Here is a 22044-nt window from a genome sequence, read left to right as displayed (position 1 = left end):
GAATCAACTAGTTGGTTATATCATCTCTAATGTAGACTAGATTAATCAACTAGTTGGTTATATCATCTCTAATGTAGGCTAGATGAATCAACTAGTTAGTTATATCAGCTGATCATGTCTAATGTAGGCTAGATTAATCAACTAGTTAGTTATATCAGCTGATCATCTCTAATGTAGGCTAGATGAATCAACTAGTTAGTTATATCATCTCTAATGTAGACTAGATTAATCAACTAGTTAGTTATATCATCTCTAATGTAGGCTAGATGAATCAACTAGTTAGTTATATCATCCCTAATGTAGGCTAGATGAATCAACTAGTTAGTTATATCATCTCTAATGTAGGCTAGATGAATCAACTAGTTAGTTATATCATCTCTAATGTAGGCTAGATGAATCAACTAGTTAGTTATATCATCTCTAATGTAGGCTAGATGAATCAACTAGTTAGTTATATCATCTCTAATGTAGGCTTAATGAATCAACTAGTTAGTTATATCATCTCTAATGTAGACTAGATTAATCAACTAGTTAGTTATATCATCTCTAATGTAGGCTAGATGAATCAACTAGTTAGTTATATCATCTCTAATGTAGACTAGATGAATCAACTAGTTAGTTATATCATCTCTAATGTAGACTAGATTAATCAACTAGTTAGTTATATCATCTCTAATGCAGGCTAGATGAATCTACTAGTTAGTTATATCACCTCTAATGTAGGCTAGATGAATCAACTAGTTAGTTATATCATCTTTAATGTAGGCTAGATGAATCAACTAGTTGGTTATATCATCTCTAATGTAGACTAGATTAATCAACTAGTTGGTTATATCATCTCTAATGTAGGCTAGATGAATCAACTAGTTAGTTATATCATCTCTAATGTAGGCTAGATGAATCAACTAGTTAGTTATATCAGCTGATCATGTCTAATGTAGGCTAGATTAATCAACTAGTTAGTTATATCAGCTGATCATCTCTAATGTAGGCTAGATGAATCAACTAGTTAGTTATATCATCTCTAATGTAGACTAGATTAATCAACTAGTTAGTTATATCATCTCTAATGTAGGCTAGATGAATCAACTAGTTAGTTATATCATCCCTAATGTAGGCTAGATGAATCAACTAGTTAGTTATATCATCTCTAATGTAGACTAGATGAATCAACTAGTTAGTTATATCATCTCTAATGTAGACTAGATGAATCAACTAGTTAGTTATATCATCTCTAATGTAGGCTAGATGAATCAACTAGTTAGTTATATCATCTCTAATGTAGACTAGATTAATCAACTAGTTAGTTATATCATCTCTAATGTAGGCTAGATGAATCAACTAGTTAGTTATATCACCTCTAATGTAGGCTAGATGAATCTACTAGTTAGTTATATCATCTCTAATGTAGGCTAGATGAATCAACTAGTTAGTTATATCAGCTGATCATGTCTAATGTAGGCTAGATTAATCAACTAGTTAGTTATATCAGCTGATCATCTCTAATGTAGGCTAGATGAATCAACTAGTTAGTTATATCATCTCTAATGTAGACTAGATTAATCAACTAGTTAGTTATATCATCTCTAATGTAGGCTAGATGAATCAACTAGTTAGTTATATCATCTCTAATGTAGGCTAGATGAATCAACTAGTTAGTTATATCATCTCTAATGTAGACTAGATGAATCAACTAGTTAGTTATATCATCTCTAATGTAGACTAGATGAATCAACTAGTTAGTTATATCATCTCTAATGTAGACTAGATGAATCAACTAGTTAGTTATATCACCTCTAATGTAGACTAGATGAATCAACTAGTTAGTTATATCATCTCTAATGTAGACTAGATGAATCAACTAGTTAGTTATATCATCTCTAATGTAGACTAGATGAATCAACTAGTTAGTTATATCATCTCTAATGTAGGCTAGATGAATCAACTAGTTAGTTATATCATCTCTAATGTAGACTAGATGAATCAACTAGTTAGTTATATCATCTCTAATGTAGGCTAGATGAATCAACTAGTTAGATATATCATCTCTAATGTAGGCTAGATGAATCAACTAGTTAGTTATATCATCTCTAATGTAGGCTAGATGAATCAACTAGTTAGTTATATCATCTCTAATGTAGGCTAGATGAATCAACTAGTTAGTTATATCATCTCTAATGCAGGCTAGATGAATCAACTAGTTAGTTATATCATCCCTAATGTAGGCTAGATGAATCAACTAGTTAGTTATATCATCTCTAATGTAGACTAGATGAATCAACTAGTTAGTTATATCACCTCTAATGTAGACTAGATGAATCAACTAGTTAGATATATCACCTCTAATGTAGACTAGATGAATCAACTAGTTAGTTATATCATCTCTAATGTAGGCTAGATGAATCAACTAGTTAGTTATATCATCTCTAATGTAGGCTAGATGAATCAACTAGTTAGTTATATCACCTCTAATGTAGACTAGATGAATCAACTAGTTAGTTATATCACCTCTAATGTAGACTAGATGAATCAACTAGTTAGTTATATCACCTCTAATGTAGACTAGATGAATCAACTAGTTAGTTATATCACCTCTAATGTAGACTAGATGAATCAACTAGTTAGATATATCACCTCTAATGTAGACTAGATGAATCAACTAGTTAGTTATATCATCTCTAATGTAGGCTAGATGAATCAACTAGTTAGTTATATCATCTCTAATGTAGGCTAGATGAATCAACTAGTTAGTTATATCACCTCTAATGTAGACTAGATGAATCAACTAGTTAGTTATATCACCTCTAATGTAGACTAGATGAATCAACTAGTTAGTTATATCATCTCTAATGTAGACTAGATGAATCAACTAGTTAGTTATATCATCTCTAATGTAGGCTAGATGAATCAACTAGTTAGTTATATCATCTCTAATGTAGACTAGATTAATCAACTAGTTAGTTATATCATCTCTAATGTAGGCTAGATGAATCAACTAGTTAGTTATATCACCTCTAATGTAGGCTAGATGAATCTACTAGTTAGTTATATCATCTCTAATGTAGGCTAGATGAATCAACTAGTTAGTTATATCAGCTGATCATGTCTAATGTAGGCTAGATTAATCAACTAGTTAGTTATATCAGCTGATCATCTCTAATGTAGGCTAGATGAATCAACTAGTTAGTTATATCATCTCTAATGTAGACTAGATTAATCAACTAGTTAGTTATATCATCTCTAATGTAGGCTAGATGAATCAACTAGTTAGTTATATCATCTCTAATGTAGGCTAGATGAATCAACTAGTTAGTTATATCATCTCTAATGTAGACTAGATGAATCAACTAGTTAGTTATATCATCTCTAATGTAGACTAGATGAATCAACTAGTTAGTTATATCATCTCTAATGTAGACTAGATGAATCAACTAGTTAGTTATATCACCTCTAATGTAGACTAGATGAATCAACTAGTTAGTTATATCATCTCTAATGTAGGCTAGATTAATCAACTAGTTAGTTATATCAGCTGATCATCTCTAATGTAGGCTAGATGAATCAACTAGTTAGTTATATCATCTCTAATGTAGGCTAGATGAATCAACTAGTTAGTTATATCATCTCTAATGCAGGCTAGATGAATCAACTAGTTAGTTATATCATCCCTAATGTAGGCTAGATGAATCAACTAGTTAGTTATATCATCTCTAATGTAGACTAGATGAATCAACTAGTTAGTTATATCACCTCTAATGTAGACTAGATGAATCAACTAGTTAGATATATCACCTCTAATGTAGACTAGATGAATCAACTAGTTAGTTATATCATCTCTAATGTAGGCTAGATGAATCAACTAGTTAGTTATATCATCTCTAATGTAGGCTAGATGAATCAACTAGTTAGTTATATCACCTCTAATGTAGACTAGATGAATCAACTAGTTAGTTATATCACCTCTAATGTAGACTAGATGAATCAACTAGTTAGTTATATCACCTCTAATGTAGACTAGATGAATCAACTAGTTAGTTATATCACCTCTAATGTAGACTAGATGAATCAACTAGTTAGATATATCACCTCTAATGTAGACTAGATGAATCAACTAGTTAGTTATATCATCTCTAATGTAGGCTAGATGAATCAACTAGTTAGTTATATCATCTCTAATGTAGGCTAGATGAATCAACTAGTTAGTTATATCACCTCTAATGTAGACTAGATGAATCAACTAGTTAGTTATATCACCTCTAATGTAGACTAGATGAATCAACTAGTTAGTTATATCACCTCTAATGTAGACTAGATGAATCAACTAGTTAGTTATATCACCTCTAATGTAGACTAGATGAATCAACTAGTTAGTTATATCATCTCTAATGTAGGCTAGATGAATCAACTAGTTAGTTATATCACCTCTAATGTAGACTAGATGAATCAACTAGTTAGTTATATCATCTCTAATGTAGGCTAGATGAATCAACTAGTTAGTTATATCACCTCTAATGTAGACTAGATGAATCAACTAGTTAGTTATATCACCTCTAATGTAGGCTAGATGAATCGACTAGTTAGTTATATCACCTCTAATGTAGACTAGATTAATCAACTAGTTAGTTATATCATCTCTAATGTAGACTAGATGAATCAACTAGTTAGTTATATCACCTCTAATGTAGACTAGATGAATCAACTAGTTAGATATATCAGCTGATCACCTGATAGGAGGGCAAAGGGTCAGGTGCTCCAGCACTCCTAGGGCTCCATCTGTGCCTGCTGGAATCTCTTCATGAGCACCCTCTCATTTGGCTCACATACAGTCACACACTGTCTCTAATAGGTTCATTATATTACTATATGGTTATAAAATATGACTTTAGATTTTTTTTTTTTATAAACAATATCTTAACCTCCATACGTTAGAGACATTGTAACACTTTCATCATGTAATGTGTTTTGGTCCAGCACATACTAGACCTACACACCATCAGACAACTGTACCATAAAATTAATGTGTGAAAGCTGTCAGTTTGTAGACAATTAAAAGATTACAACACAGAAAACAATTCTTAATTTTTAAATGTACGTGGTTGAATGCCTCATTACCCCCTCCGCAACTGCCAACGGTTATCCAAATGGAGAGAGACAGAGAGTGAGAGAGAGAGACAGAGAGAGAGAGAGAGAGAGAGAGAGAGAGAGAGAGAGAGAGAGAGAGAGAGAGAGAGAGAGAACATAATCCAGTCGACAAACTGTGGTCTGGTCTGCTCTACTGCAGCCTACTGTAGAAAGGGGTCGAAATCAGAGCCAACACATGCTACAGGAGATCAAAAACAAATCCCTGTTCTATTGCAGTCCACCACACCATATTGACCAACTGGTTGTCACCCAAAGACAAATTCAATATTATCCTTTATGTTATGCAATTTATTTATTTATCAAACCTATATGTGTTTATGTAAAATAAAATATGTTCAATGCCATGGAATGTAAGAATTCGTTTTATTTCTGGCGAATATTGCCGCATAATCTGTGACTAAACAGCGTTCTATAATACAACTCAAACGCGTCCTTACCAGTATATCAGCTTGTTATTATGAAGAATGGCAGGGGTCTTGTCTGAGGCGCAGTTTATGCACCACATTGTTGCTAACTAACTCACGTCTCGTCCGCGTGCATAAAAACCGTTATTCCGTTTTTGTAGTTAATTTGGCTCGAACACGGACAGCCGCTCGTAGAGAGACGCACGCCAATGATTCGCCTCTGATGGCATGCTTCTGTTATTTCAGGTAGAGAACGTCGTCAACTCAGAAGAGAGAAGAAGAGAAACATCGACAGTCCTCGGCTCAATCCCCTCAAACGTCTAATTCCCCATCGTCCTCTCTTCCTCCCTCGAATTTCTTTGAATCTCTAACGCGGCAGTTTCTATCTCTCTCTCTCTAGGCGCGCAGGGCTGCTGTCTGCCTGAGCAGAGCAGCGTGACACAGCAGTCACGGCAACAACACAACTGCTGCTAGTCTGATTTCAGGCTCCAGTCAACACTCTCATCAAATGGGGAGGGGGGGCAGGCCTATTTTAACCTCTCTATGCTCTCCCAAGTGTTTTTTTTTTTTTTTTCAATTTGAATACATCCTCAAATGAAAGACACAGACACATATTATAGTCCACGGACTAATATCAATTTATGATGAATTCATTTAAAACTAAGTAGCATCTATTTAGTTATTTCAGCCCAATATGCAATTTTTCCTGGGGCCCACACTGCCATACTGTATGTAACATATAGCATTAGGCCTAGTTCGACCTGTCCCTTCGTCTCAAAGACACTTTGCAGAGTGCAGTGAAACGTGAACCTGAATGGCCTTGTCCCCTGCATGGCTCCTACTGACAACAGCAGAGGGACATCACCCATGCTCAGGCTCTGTGTGACAATGTAAAGTGACAATAGCCGAGACTAGAACCTGGCAGCTTCTTTTCCCCATGCATCACCTCTCTCTCTCTCTCTGACAGAACCAGAGGGAAAGCTTCTCTCTCTCTCTCTCTCTCTGACAGAACCAGAGGGAAAGCTTCTCTCTCTCTCTCTGACAGAACCAGAGGGAAAGCTTCTCTCTCTCTCTCTCTCTCTGACAGAACCAGAGGGAAAGCTTCTCTCTCTCTCTCTCTCTCTGACAGAACCAGAGGGAAAGCTTCTCTCTCTCTCTCTGACAGAACCAGAGGGAAAGCTTCTCTCTCTCTCTCTCTCTCTCTGACAGAACCAGAGGGAAAGCTTCTCTCTCTCTCTCTCTCTCTGACAGAACCAGAGGGAAAGCTTCTCTCTCTCTCTCTCTCTCTCTGACAGAACCAGAGGGAAAGCTTCTCTCTCTCTCTCTGACAGAACCAGAGGGAAAGCTTCTCTCTCTCTCTCCCCCTCTCTCTCACACACACACACACACACACACACACACACACACACACACACACACACACACACACACACACACACAACACACACACACACACACACACACACACACACACACACACACACACACACACACACACACACACACACACACACACACACACACACACACACACACACACACACACACACACACACACTGAATTATTGCCTTGAAGACAACACTCTATAATTCATTATACGCAGCAGTCTCTCACACTATCTCTCCCTTTCTTTGTCTCTCACAATCTTTCTCTCTCTCTCCACCCTCCTCTCTCTCTCTCTCTCTCTCTCAATTCAATTAAATTCAATGTAAGTGCTTTATTGGCATGGGAAACATATGTTAACATTGCCAAAGCAAGTGAAGTAGATAGTAAACAAAAGTAAACATTACACTCACAAAAGTTCCAAAAGAATATAGACATTTCAAATGTCATATTATGTGCAAATAGTTAAAGTACAAAAGGGAAAATAAATAAACATAAATATAGGTTGTATTTACAATGGTGTTTGTTCTTCACTGGTTGCCCTTTTCTTGAGGCAACCGGTAACAAATCTTGCTGCTGTGATGTCACACTGTGGTATTTCACCCAGTAGATATGGGACTTTATCAACATTGGGTTTGTTATCAAATTCTTTGTGGATCTGTTTAATCTGAGAGAAATATGTGTCTCTAATATGGTCATACATTTGGCAGGAGGTTAGGAAGTGCAGCTCAGTTTCCACCTCATTTTGTGGGCAGTGTGCACATAGCCTGTCTTCTCTTGAGAGCCAGGTCTGCCTACCGCGGCCTTTCTCAATAGCAAGGCTATGCTCACTGAGTCTGTACATAGTCAAAGCTTTCATTAAGTTTGGGTCAGTCACAGTGGTCAGGTATTCTGCCACTGTGTACTCTCTGTTTATGTCCCACCCTGATCTGTTTCACCTGTCTTTGTGATTGTCTCCACCCCCCTCCAGGTGTTGCCCACCTTCCCCATTATCCCCAGTGTATTTATACCTGTGTTCTCTGTTTGTCTGTTGCCAGTTCGTTTTGTTTCATCAAGCCTACCAGCGTTTTCCCCCCGTGATCCTGTCTGTCTCTAGTCACAGTTTTCTAGCTTTCACGGTTTTTGACCATTCTGCCTGCCTGTCGTTCTGTACCTTGTCACACCACTGGATTACTGACCTCTGCCTGCCCTGACCCTGAGCCTGCCTGCCGTTCTGTACCTTACGGACTCTGCTCTGGATTACTGACCTCTGCCTGCCCTGACCCTGAGCCTGCCTGCCGTTCTGTACCTTACGGACTCTGCTCTGGATTACTGACCTCTGCCTGCCCTGACCCTGAGCCTGCCTGCCGTTCTGTACCTTACGGACTCAAATCAAATCAAATCAAATCAAATTTATTAGTCACATACACATGGTTAGCAGATGTTAATGCGAGTGTAGCGAAATGCTTGTGCTTCTAGTTCCGACAATGCAGTAATAACAACAAGTAATCTAACCTAACAATTCCGCAACTACTACCTTATACACGCAAGTGTAAAGGGATAAAGAATATGTACATAAAGATATATGAATGAGTGATGGTACAGACGGCATAGGCAAGGTGCAGTAGATGGTATAGAGTACGGTATATACCTATGAGATGAGTACTGTAGGGTATGTAAACATAAAGTGGCATAGTTTAAAGTGGCTAGTGGTCCATGTATTACATAAGATGGCAAGATGCAGTAGATGATATAGAGTACAGTATATACATATACATAAGAGATGTGTAATGTAGGGTATGTAAACATTATATTAGGTGGCATTGTTTAAAGTGGCTGGTGGTACATTTTTACATAATTTCCATCAATTCCCATTTTTAAGGTGGCTGGAGCTGAGTCAGTTTGTTGGCAGCGGCCGCTAAATGTTAGTGGTGGCTGTTTAACAGTCTGATGGCCTTGAGATAGAAGCTGTTTTTCAGTCTCTCGGTCCCTGCTTGGATGCACCTGTACTGACCTCGCCTTCTGGATGATAGCGGGGTGAACAGGTAGTGGCTTGGGTGGTTGTTGTCCTTGATGATCTTTATGGCCTTCCTGTGACATCGGGTGGTGTAGGTGTCCTGGAGGGCAGGTAGTTTGCCCCGGGTGATGCGTTCTGCCGACCTCACTACCCTCTGGAGAGCCTTACGGTTGTGTGCGGAGCAGTTGCCGTACCAGGCGGTGATACAGCCCGACAGGATGCTCTCGATTGTGCATCTGTAGACGTTTGTGAGTGCTTTTGGTGACAAGCCGAATTTCTTCAGCCTCCTGAGGTTGAAGAGGCGCTGCTGCGCCTTCTTCACAACGCTGTCTGTGTGGGTGGACCAATTCAGTTTGTCCGTGATGTGTACACCGAGGAACTTAAAACTTTCCACCTTCTCCACTACTGACCCGTCGATGTGGATAGGGGGGAGCTCCCTCTGCTGTTTCCTGAAGTCCACAATCATCTCCTTTGTTTTGTTGACGTTGAGTGTGAGGTTATTTTCCTGACACCACACTCCGAGGGCCCTCACCTCCTCCCTGTAGGCCGTCTCGTTGTTGTTGGTAATCAAGCCTACCACTGTAGTGTCGTCCGCAAACTTGATGATTGAGTTGGAGGCGTGCATGGCCACGCAGTCGTGGGTGAACAGGGAGTACAGGAGAGGGCTCAGAACGCACCCTTGTGGGGCCCCAGTGTTGAGGATCAGCGGGGTGGAGATGTTGTTACCTACCCTCACCACCTGGGGGCGGCCCGTCAGGAAGTCCAGGACCCAGTTGCACAGGGCGGGGTCGAGGCCCAGGGTCTCGAGCTTGATGACGAGTTTGGAGGGTACTATGGTGTTAAATGCTGAGCTGTAGTCGATGAACAGCATTCTCACATGGGTATTCCTCTTGTCCAGATGGGTTAGGGCAGTGTGCAGTGTGGTTGCGATTGCGTCGTCTGTGGACCTATTGGGTCGGTAAGCAAATTGGAGTGGGTCTAGGGTGTCCGGTAGGGTGGAGGTGATATGGTCCTTGACTAGTCTCTCAAAGCACTTCATGATGACGGAAGTGAGTGCTACGGGGCGGTAGTCGTTTAGCTCAGTTACCTTAGCTTTCTTGGGAACAGGAACAATGGTGGCCCTCTTGAAGCATGTGGGAACAGCAGACTGGGCTAAGGATTGATTGAATATGTCCGTAAACACACCAGCCAGCTGGTCTGCGCATGCTCTGAGGACGCGGCTGGGAATGCCGTCTGGGCCTGCAGCCTTGCGAGGGTTAACACGTTTAAATGTTTTACTCACCTCGGCTGCAGTGAAGGAGAGCCCGCAGGTTTTGGTAGTGGGCCGTGTCAGTGGCACTGTATTATCCTCAAAGCGGGCAAAAAAGGTATTTAGCCTGTCTGGGAGCAAGACATCCTGATCCGCGACGGGGCTGCTTTTCTTTTTGTAATCCGTGATAGACTGTAGACCCTGCCACATACCCCTTGTGTCTGAGCTGTTGAATTGCGATTCAATTTTGTCTCTGTACTGGGACTTAGCCTGTTTGATAGCCTTGCGGAGAGAATAGCTACACTGTGTGTATTCGGTCATGTTTCCGGTCACCTTGCCCTGGTTAAAAGCAGTGGTTCGCGCTTTCAGTTTCACGCGAATGCTGCCGTTAATCCACGGTTTCTGGTTTGGGAATGTTTTAATCGTTGCTCTGGGTACGACATCGTCAATGCACTTCCTAATGAACTCGCTCACCGAATCTGCATATTCATCATTGTTGTTGTTGGACGCCGTGCGGAACATATTCCAATCCGCGTGATCAAAGCAGTCTTGAAGCGTGGATTACTGACCTCTGCCTGCCCTAATAAACTTTTGTTACTTTGAAACTGTCTGCATCTGGGTCTTGTCCTGAGCCAGTTTAGGGCTAAATAATATTCAGGTTTGCTCTGTTTTTTTTAATGCTTTCCAATATGTAAAGTACTTATCTTTTAGCCTTCTCGTGATTTGGTTGGGTTTAATTGGATTGGTCTCTCTCTCTCTCTCTCTCTCTCTCTCTCTCTCTCTCTCTCTCTCTCTCTCTCTCTCTCTCTCTCTCTCTCTCTCTCTCTCTCTCTCTCTCTCTCTCTCTCTCTCTCTCTCTCTCTCTCTCTCTCTCTCTCTCTCTCTATATATATATCCCTCCTCCCACTATCTGTCATATGTCTCCTGTTTTCTCTTTAAAGGGATTTAAAACATGATTTGCTCAGATCCTCGATTCCCATTATCTCTGCTCATGTTATTAACAGTAAACATTACATTATTATTAATTATTACATTATTACTGCACGATTCTCCCTTTTCATCTCATTTTCAATCCAGCAATCTGGTGAATTACAATGAATGAAAGTATCAGTTGTTGATGACCAGGTCCTGCTATTCAAAGCCAATTAACTCATTCTATGTCACTCTGATAATGATTCCAAAATACAACACCAACTCCATATGTTGTAGCCTGAAGTGAGTGTGTGTGTGTGTGTGTGTGTGTGTGTGTGTGTGTGTGTGTGTGTGTGTGTGTGTGTGTGTGTGTGTGTGTGTGTGTGTGTGTGTGTGTGTGTGTGTGTGTGTGTGTGTGTGTGTGTGTGTGTGTGTGTGTGTGTGTGTGTGTGTGTCTCTCTCTCCTGGGTCCATCCATAGGCCTAACGGCATGTGTTACCATTATTACAGGCCAGCTTGGCCTGATAGATTTCTCTCCTCTGGATCTCCAGAGACTCAATGAAAACCATTTACTTACTAACCTAAAATTAAGTTAGCTAATATTATGTAGGTTTTTTGAACGGTATTATTCCTAAACAGTGCATCTAATGGTAGAGTACTGTAGGTACAGATGCCGTATCTTAATTTGATCATCCTTGAACAAACTTGTAGTGTGTTCAAGGTTTTTAAAAAGGCTTCTAATGTTTGTAATTTCCACTTCATATTTTGAGACTTGATTTGCCCTAACAAAAACGTTATCAACCCTTACAAAAAACTAAGAAAATGATGTTGTTGCAGTATAATTTTCCTGCTGTGAGAAACTGGGTCAAATTAAGATAGGGCATCTGTAGGTGCTAGGTATGCTGAGGATTCAGAGCAGCTTCAGGTACTGTTATAAATTCAATCAGGTTAAATAAATAAAAACATTATGTGGTGTTTTTTCCCTCTCTAAAGATTTTGGGTTGTTCCCAGACCCAGTATGCTAACCTCTTAATGGACAGCTGATTTGACAAAAATTAGTCATTTTCAATGTTTGTTGAGAGCCTGCATTTGTTAACAGATGCTATAACACAAACACATTCATCTAGACCTCGGTGCAGTTGCTCAAGTGTCATAACACAATAAATACTGTAGCGCCGTATGTACAGTACACACAAGATACATGTAGAAATCACCCCCAATGAGCGATAAGCAGAGGGACTGAGGAGAGAGAGAAGCATGGGGACTGAGGAAAGAGAAGCAGGGGGACTGAGGAGAGAGAGAAGCAGGGGGACTGAGGAAAGAGAAGCAGGGGGACTGAGGAGAGAGAGAAGCAGGGGGACTGAGGAAAGAGAAGCAGGGGGACTGAGGAGAGAGAGAAGCAGGGGGACTGAGGAAAGAGAAGCAGGGGGACTGAGAAAGAGAGAAGCAGGGGGACTGAGGAAAGAGAAGCAGGGGGACTGAGGAGAGAGAGAAGCAGGGGGACTGAGGAAAGAGAAGCAGGGGGACTGAGGAGAGAGAGAAGCAGGGGGACTGAGGAAAGAGAGAAGCAGGGGGACTGAGGAAAGAGAGAAGCAGGGGGACTGAGGAAAGAGAGAAGCAGGGGGACTGAGGAAAGAGAAGCAGGGGGACTGAGGAAAGAGAGAAGCAGGGGGACTGAGGAAAGAGAGAAGCAGGGGGACTGAGGAAAGAGAGAAGCAGGGGGACTGAGAAAGAGAGAAGCAGGGGGACTGAGGAAAGAGAGAAACAGGGGGACTGAGGAAAGAGAGAAGCAGAGGGACTGAGGAAGGAGAGAAGCAGGGGGACTGAGGAAAGAGAGAAGCAGGAGGACTGAGGAAAGAGTGAAGCAGGGGGACTGAGGAAAGAGAGAAACAGGAGGACTGAGGAAAGAGAAGCAGGGGGACTGAGGAAAGAGTGAAGCAGGGGGACTGAGGAAAGAGAGAAGCAGGGGGACTGAGGAAAGAGAGAAGCAGGAGGACTGAGGAAAGAGAAGCAGGGGGACTGAGGAAAGAGAGAAGCAGGGGGACTGAGGAAGGAGAGAAGCAGGAGGACTGAGGAAATAGAGAAGCAGGGGGACTGAGGAAAGAGAGAAGCAGGGGGACTGAGGGAAGAGAGAAGCAGGGGGACTGAGGAAAGAGAGAAGCAGGGGGACTGAGGAAAGAGAAGCAGAGGGACTGAGGAAATAGAGAAGCAGGGGGACTGAGGAAAGAGAGAAGCAGAGGGACTGAGGAAATAGAGAAGCAGAGGGACTGAGGAAATAGAGAAGCAGGGGGACTGAGGGAAGAGAAGCAGAGGGACTGAGGAAATAGAGAAGCAGGGGGACTGAGGAAAGAGAGAAGCAGAGGGACTGAGGAAATAGAGAAGCAGAGGGACTGAGGAAATAGAGAAGCAGGGGGACTGAGGGAAGAGAGAAGCAGGGGGACTGAGGAAAGAGAGAAGCAGGGGGACTGAGGAAAGAGAAGCAGAGGGACTGAGGAAATAGAGAAGCAGGGGGACTGAGAAAGAGAGAAGCAGGGGGACTGAGGAAAGAGAACCAGAGGGACTGAGGAAATAGAGAAGCAGGGGGACTGAGGAAAGAGAGAAGCAGGGGGACTGAGGAAAGAGAGAAGCAGGGGGACTGAGGAAAGAGAAGCAGAGGGACTGAGGAAAGAGAAGCAGAGGGACTGAGGAAATAGAGAAGCAGGGGGACTGAGGAAATAGAGAAGCAGGGGGACTGAGGAAATAGAGAAGCAGGGGGACTGAGGAAAGAGAGAAGCAGGAGGACTGAGGGAAGAGAGAAGCAGGGGGACTGAGCGAGGAGAGAAGCAGGAGGACTGAGGAAAGAGAGAAGCAGAGGGACTGAGGGAAGACCAGTGGAACCCATGATGAATAAAATAACAGTTTTCTATGCCCCTCTTCTTTACTCCTCCATTTACATCCATCATTTATTCTCCCTCCCCGTTTTCCTATTCTCCTTTCGTCTTCTTTTCCTTCCCATTTTATCTGTCCCTTGTACTAATCCACTCCACCTCCCTCTCCCTGCTCTCTACCATCCTGCTTTTCCTTCTGTCATTCTGTCGTTCCTACCCTCTTCTCAGCCTTTATATTTATCCTCTCCTCTCCTCTCCTCTCCTCTCCTCTCCTCTCCTCTCCTCTCCTCTCCTTCATCTCCTCTGCTCCCTCATCTCCTTTCCACTCCTCTCCTCTCCCCTCCTCTTCTTCCTTTCCTCTGCTCCCTCCTCTCCTCCCCTCCCCTCCTCTCCTCTCCTTCATCTCCTCTGCTCCCTCATCTCCTTTCCTCTCCTCTCCTCTCATCTCCTCCCCTCTTCTTCATCTCCCCCCCTTCTTCATCTCCTCCCCTCTTCTTCCTCTCCTCTGCTCCTTTGTCATTCCATAATCAAGTTTAGCTGCAGGAAGAGTCATACACAGAAGAGAGGGAGAGGGAGAGGGAGAGGGAGAGGGAGAGGGAGAGGGAGAAAGCGAGAGAGAGCGAGAGGAATAGAGAGAGTTAGAGACGGAGTAGGGAGGAGGAAGAGGTTGCTAAGAAACGGTTGCTGTGAAACTAAGGGGAGTGGTGCTGGAAGCGGCAGACAAGAGTGTTGCCTTGGCGACTGGGGTTTCACACTATCCTGCTGGATTTAGCTGCAATATGGGAGGGTCTCCGACTGAACGTATCACATGTATATGACGTATAATACATCATATGACAGGTATAATACAACATATGACAGGTATAATACATCATATGACAGGTATAATACATCATATGACAGGTATAATACATCATATGACAGGTATAATACATCATATGACAGGTATAATACATCATATGACAGATATAATACATCATATGACAGGTATAATACATCATATGACAGGTATAATACATCATATGACAGATATAATACATCATATGACAGGTATAATACATCATATGACAGGTATAATACATCATATGACAGATATAATACATCATATGACAGGTATAATACATCATATGACAGGTATAATACATCATATGACAGGTATAATACATCATATGACAGGTATAATACATCATATGACAGGTATATGTCAGGTATAATACAACATATGACAGGTATAATACAACATGACAGGTATAATACAACATATGACAGGTATAATACATCATTTGACAGGTATAATACATCATATGACAGATATAATACATCATATGACAGGTATAATACATCATATGACAGGTATATGTCAGGTATAATACAACATATGACAGGTATAATACAACATGACAGGTATAATACAACATATGACAGGTATAATACATCATATGACAGGTATAATACATCATATGACAGGTATATGTCAGGTATAATACAACATATGACAGGTATAATACAACATGACAGGTATAATACAACATATGACAGGTATAATACATCATATGACAGATATAATACATCATATGACAGGTATAATACATCATATGACAGGTATATGACAGATATAATACATCATATGACAGGTATAATACATCATATGACAGGTATATGTCAGGTATAATACAACATATGACAGGTATAATACAACATGACAGGTATAATACAACATATGACAGGTATAATACAACATATGACAGGTATAATACAACATGAAAGGTATAATACAACATATGACAGGTATAATACCACATATGACAGGTATAATACAACATATGACAGGTATAATACCACATATGACAGGTATAATACAACATATGACAGGTATAATACAACATGACAGGTATAATACAACATATGACAGGTATAATACCACATATGACAGGTATAATACAACATATGACAGGTATAATACAACATGACAGGTATAATACAACATATGACAGGTATAATACATCATATGACAGGTATAATACAACATATGACAGGTATAATACCACATATGACAGGTATAATACAACATATGACAGGTATAATACCACATATGACAGGTATAATACAACATATGACAGGTATAATACAACATGACAGGTATAATACAACATATGACAGGTATAGTCAAGAGTGTTGCCTTGGCGACTGGGGTTTCACACTATCCTGCTGGATTTAGCTGCAATATGGGAGGGTCTCCGACTGAACGTATCACATGTATATGACGTATAATACATCATATGACAGGTATAATACAACATATGACAGGTATAATACATCATATGACAGGTATAATACATCATATGACAGGTATAATACATCATATGACAGGTATAATACATCATATGACAGGTATAATACATCATATGACAGATATAATACATCATATGACAGGTATAATACATCATATGACAGGTATAATACATCATATGACAGATATAATACATCATATGACAGGTATAATACATCATATGACAGGTATAATACATCATATGACAGATATAATACATCATATGACAGGTATAATACATCATATGACAGGTATAATACATCATATGACAGGTATAATACATCATATGACAGGTATAATACATCATATGACAGGTATATGTCAGGTATAATACAACATATGACAGGTATAATACAACATGACAGGTATAATACAACATATGACAGGTATAATACATCATATGACAGGTATAATACATCATATGACAGATATAATACATCATATGACAGGTATAATACATCATATGACAGGTATATGTCAGGTATAATACAACATATGACAGGTATAATACAACATGACAGGTATAATACAACATATGACAGGTATAATACATCATATGACAGGTATAATACATCATATGACAGGTATATGTCAGGTATAATACAACATATGACAGGTATAATACAACATGACAGGTATAATACAACATATGACAGGTATAATACATCATATGACAGATATAATACATCATATGACAGGTATAATACATCATATGACAGGTATATGACAGATATAATACATCATATGACAGGTATAATACATCATATGACAGGTATATGTCAGGTATAAAACAACATATGACAGGTATAATACAACATGACAGGTATAATACAACATATGACAGGTATAATACAACATATGACAGGTATAATACAACATGAAAGGTATAATACAACATATGACAGGTATAATACCACATATGACAGGTATAATACAACATATGACAGGTATAATACCACATATGACAGGTATAATACAACATATGACAGGTATAATACAACATGACAGGTATAATACAACATATGACAGGTATAATACCACATATGACAGGTATAATACAACATATGACAGGTATAATACAACATGACAGGTATAATACAACATATGACAGGTATAATACATCATATGACAGGTATAATACAACATATGACAGGTATAATACCACATATGACAGGTATAATACAACATATGACAGGTATAATACCACATATGACAGGTATAATACAACATATGACAGGTATAATACAACATGACAGGTATAATACAACATATGACAGGTATAATACATCATATGACAGGTATAATACAACATATGACAGGTATAATACCACATATGACAGGTATAATACAACATATGACAGGTATAATACATCATATGACAGGTATAATACAACAAATGACAGGTATAATACAACATATGACAGGTATAATACAACATATGACAGGTATAATACAACATATGACAGGTATAATACAACATGACAGGTATAATACAACATATGACAGGTATAATACATCATATGACAGGTATAATACCACATATGACAGGTATAATACAACATATGACAGGTATAATACAACATATGACAGGTATAATACAACATGACAGGTATAATACAACATATGACAGGTATAATACATCATATAACAGGTATAATACAACATGACAGGTATAATACAACATATGACAGGTATATGTCAGGTATAATACAACATATGACAGGTATAATACCACATATGACAGGTATAATACATCATATGACATGTATAATACAACATATGACAGGTATATGTCAGGTATAATACAACATGACAGGTATAATACAACATATGACAGGTATAATACAACATATGACAGGTATAATACATCATATGACATGTATAATACATCATATGACAGGTATATGTCAGGTATAATACATCATATAACAGGTATAATACAACATGACAAGTATAATACAACATATGACAGTTATAATACAACATATGACAGGTATAATACAACATATGACATGTATAATACATCATATGACATGTATATGACAGGTATAATACATCATATGACAGGTATATGACAGGTATAATACATCATGACAAGTATAATACAACATATGACAGTTATAATACAACATATGACAGGTATAATACAACATATGACATGTATAATACATCATATGACATGTATATGTCAGGTATAATACAACATATGACAGTTATATGACAGATATAATACAACATATGACAGGTATAATACAACATATGACAGGTATAATACAACATATGACATGTATAATACATCATATGACAGGTATATGACAGGTATAATACATCATATGACAGGTATAATACATCATATGACAGGTATATGACAGGTATAATACATCATATGACAGGTATATGACAGGTATAATACATCATATGACAGGTATAATACCACATATGACAGGTATAATACCACATATGACAGGTATAATACATCATATGACAGGTATATGACAGGTATAATACATCATATGACAGGTATATAACAGGTATAATATAACATATGACAGGTATAATACAACATATGACAGGTATGATACAACATATGACAGGTATAATACAACATATGACAGGTATAATACAACATATGACAGGTATATGACAGGTATAATACATCATATGACAGGTATAATACCACATATGACAGGTATAATACCACATATGACAGGTATAATACATCATATGACAGGTATATGACAGGTATAATACATCATATGACAGGTATATAACAGGTATAATACAACATATGACAGGTATAATACAACATATGACAGGTATGATACAACATATGACAGGTATAATACAACATATGACAGGTATAATACAACATATGACAGGTATAATACAACATATGACAGGTATAATACAACATATGACAGGTATGATACAACATATGACAGGTATAATACAACATATGACAGGTATAATACAACATATGACAGGTATAATACATCATATGACAGGTATAATACAACATATGACAGGTATAATACAACATATGACAGGTATAATACAACATATGACAAGTATAATACAACATATGACAGGTATGATACAACATATGACAGGTATAATACAACATATGACAGGTATAATACAACATATGACAGGTGTAATACAACATATGACAGGTATGATACAACATATGACAGGTATAATACAACATATGACAGGTATAATACATCATATGACAGGTATGATACAACATATGACAGGTGTAATACAACATATGACAGGTATGATACAACATATGACAGGTATAATACAACATATGACAGGTATAATACAACATATGACAGGTATGATACAACATATGACAGGTATAATACAACATATGACAGGTATAATACATCATATGACAGGTATATGACAGGTATAATACATCATATGACAGGTATATAACAGCTATAATACAACATATGACAGGTATAATACATCATATGACAGGTATATAACAGGTATAATACAACATATGACAGGTATAATACAACATATGACAGGTATGATACAACATATGACAGGTATAATACAACATATGACAGGTATAATACAACATATGACAGGTATATGACAGGTATAATACATCATATTACAGGTATATAACAGGTATAATACAACATATGACAGGTATATAACAGGTATAATACAACATATGACAGGTATGATACAACATATGACAGGTATAATACAACATATGACAGGTATAATACAACATATGACAGGTATATGACAGGTATAATACATCATATGACAGGTATATGTCAGGTATAATACAACATATGACAGGTATAATACAACATATGACAGGTATATAACAGGTATAATACAACATATGACAGGTATAATACAACATATGACAGGTATAATACCACATATGACAGGTATATAACAGGTATAATACAACATATGACAGGTATAATACAACATATGACAGGTATATAACAGGTATAATACAACATATGACAGGTATAATACAACATATGACAGGTATATGACAGGTATAATACAACATATGACAGGTATAATACCACATATGACAGGTATAATACATCATATGACAGGTATAATACATCATATGACAGGTATATGCCAGGTATAATACAACATATGACAGGTATAATACCACATATGACAGGTATAATACATCATATAACAGGTATAATACAACATATGACAGGGATAATACATCATATGACAGGTATATAACAGGTATAATACAACATATGACAGGTATAATACAACATATGACAGGTATAATACCACATATGACATGTATAATACATCATATGACAGGTATAATACATCATATGACAGGTATATGACAGGTATAATACATCATATGACAGGTATATAACAGGTATAATACAACATATGACAGGTATAATACAACATATGACAGGTATGATACAACATATGACAGATATAATACAACATATGACAGGTATAATACATCATATGACAGGTATAATACAACATATGACAGGTATAATACCACATATGACAGGTATAATACATCATATGACAGGTATAATACATCATATGACAGGTATATGACAGGTATAATACATCATATGACAGGTATATAACAGGTATAATACAACATATGACAGGTATAATACATCATATGACAGGTATAATACATCATATGACAGGTATGATACATCATATGCCAGGTATAATACAACATATGACAGGTATAATACATCATATGACAGGTATAATACAACATATGACAGGTATAATACATCATATGACAGGTATAATACAACATATGACAGGTATAATACATCATATGACAGGTATAATACAACATATGACAGGTATAATACATCATATGACAGGTATAATACCACATATGACAGGTATAATACAACATATGACAGGTATAATACAGCATATGACAGGTATAATACAACATATGACAGGTATAATACATCATATGACAGGTATAATACATCATATGACAGGTATAATACATCATATGACAGGTATGATACAACATATAACAGGTATTTTTTTATTTTTCCGTTATTTTACCAGGTAAGTTGACTGAGAACACGTTCTCATTTACAGCAACGACCTGGGGAATAGTTACAGGGGAGAGGAGGGGGGATGAATGAGCCAATTGTAAACTGGGGATTATTAGGTGACCGTGATGGTTTGAGGGACAGATTGGGAATTTAGCCAGGACACCGGGGTTAACACCACTACTCTTACGATAAGTGCCATGGGATCTTTAATGACCTCAGAGAGTCAGGACACCCGTTTAACGTCCCATCCGAAAGACGGCACCCTACACAGGGCAATGTCCCCAATCACTGCCCTGGGGCATTGGGATCTTTGTTTAGACCAGAGGAAAGAGTGCCTCCTACTGGCCCTCCAACACAAATTCCAGCAGCATCTGGTCTCCCATCCAGGGACTGACCAGGACCAACCCTGCTTAGCTTCAGAAGCAAGCCAGCAGTGGTATGCAGGGTGGTATGCTGCTGGCACATGTATAATACAACATATAACAACATATGACAACATATAACAGGTATAATACAACATATGACAGGTATAATACATCATATGACAGGTATAATACATCATATGACAACATATAACAGGTATAATACAACATATGACAGGTATAATACATCATATGACAGGTATAATACATCATATGACAGGTATAATACATCATATAACATGTATAATACATCATATGACAGGTATA

At 38.1% G+C, this 22044-nt stretch overlaps 1 protein-coding gene across 3 annotated transcripts in view; it reads right to left on the bottom strand.

Annotated features, from left to right (window-relative positions):
* Window positions 1-22044, bottom strand: part of LOC139557907 (IQ motif and SEC7 domain-containing protein 1-like) — a 295692-nt gene that overhangs the window by 117364 nt on the left and 156284 nt on the right. Inside the window, exon 1 of one of the 3 annotated variants that reach the window (XM_071373242.1) lies at window positions 5580-6031. The exons of the other annotated variants lie outside the window; for them this stretch is intronic. Within the exon in view, the coding sequence (XP_071229343.1) occupies window positions 5580-5647 (68 nt within the window). The 5' untranslated portion in view covers window positions 5648-6031. Of the gene's footprint in view, window positions 1-5579; window positions 6032-22044 lie in introns of those variants that run through there. 3 annotated transcript variants of the gene reach the window in all.

This window comes from Salvelinus alpinus, chromosome 28 (assembly GCF_045679555.1).
Source record: "Salvelinus alpinus chromosome 28, SLU_Salpinus.1, whole genome shotgun sequence".
Classification (NCBI taxonomy): Eukaryota; Metazoa; Chordata; class Actinopteri; order Salmoniformes; family Salmonidae; genus Salvelinus; species Salvelinus alpinus.
This window is presented reverse-complemented; position numbering and strand designations above follow the sequence as displayed.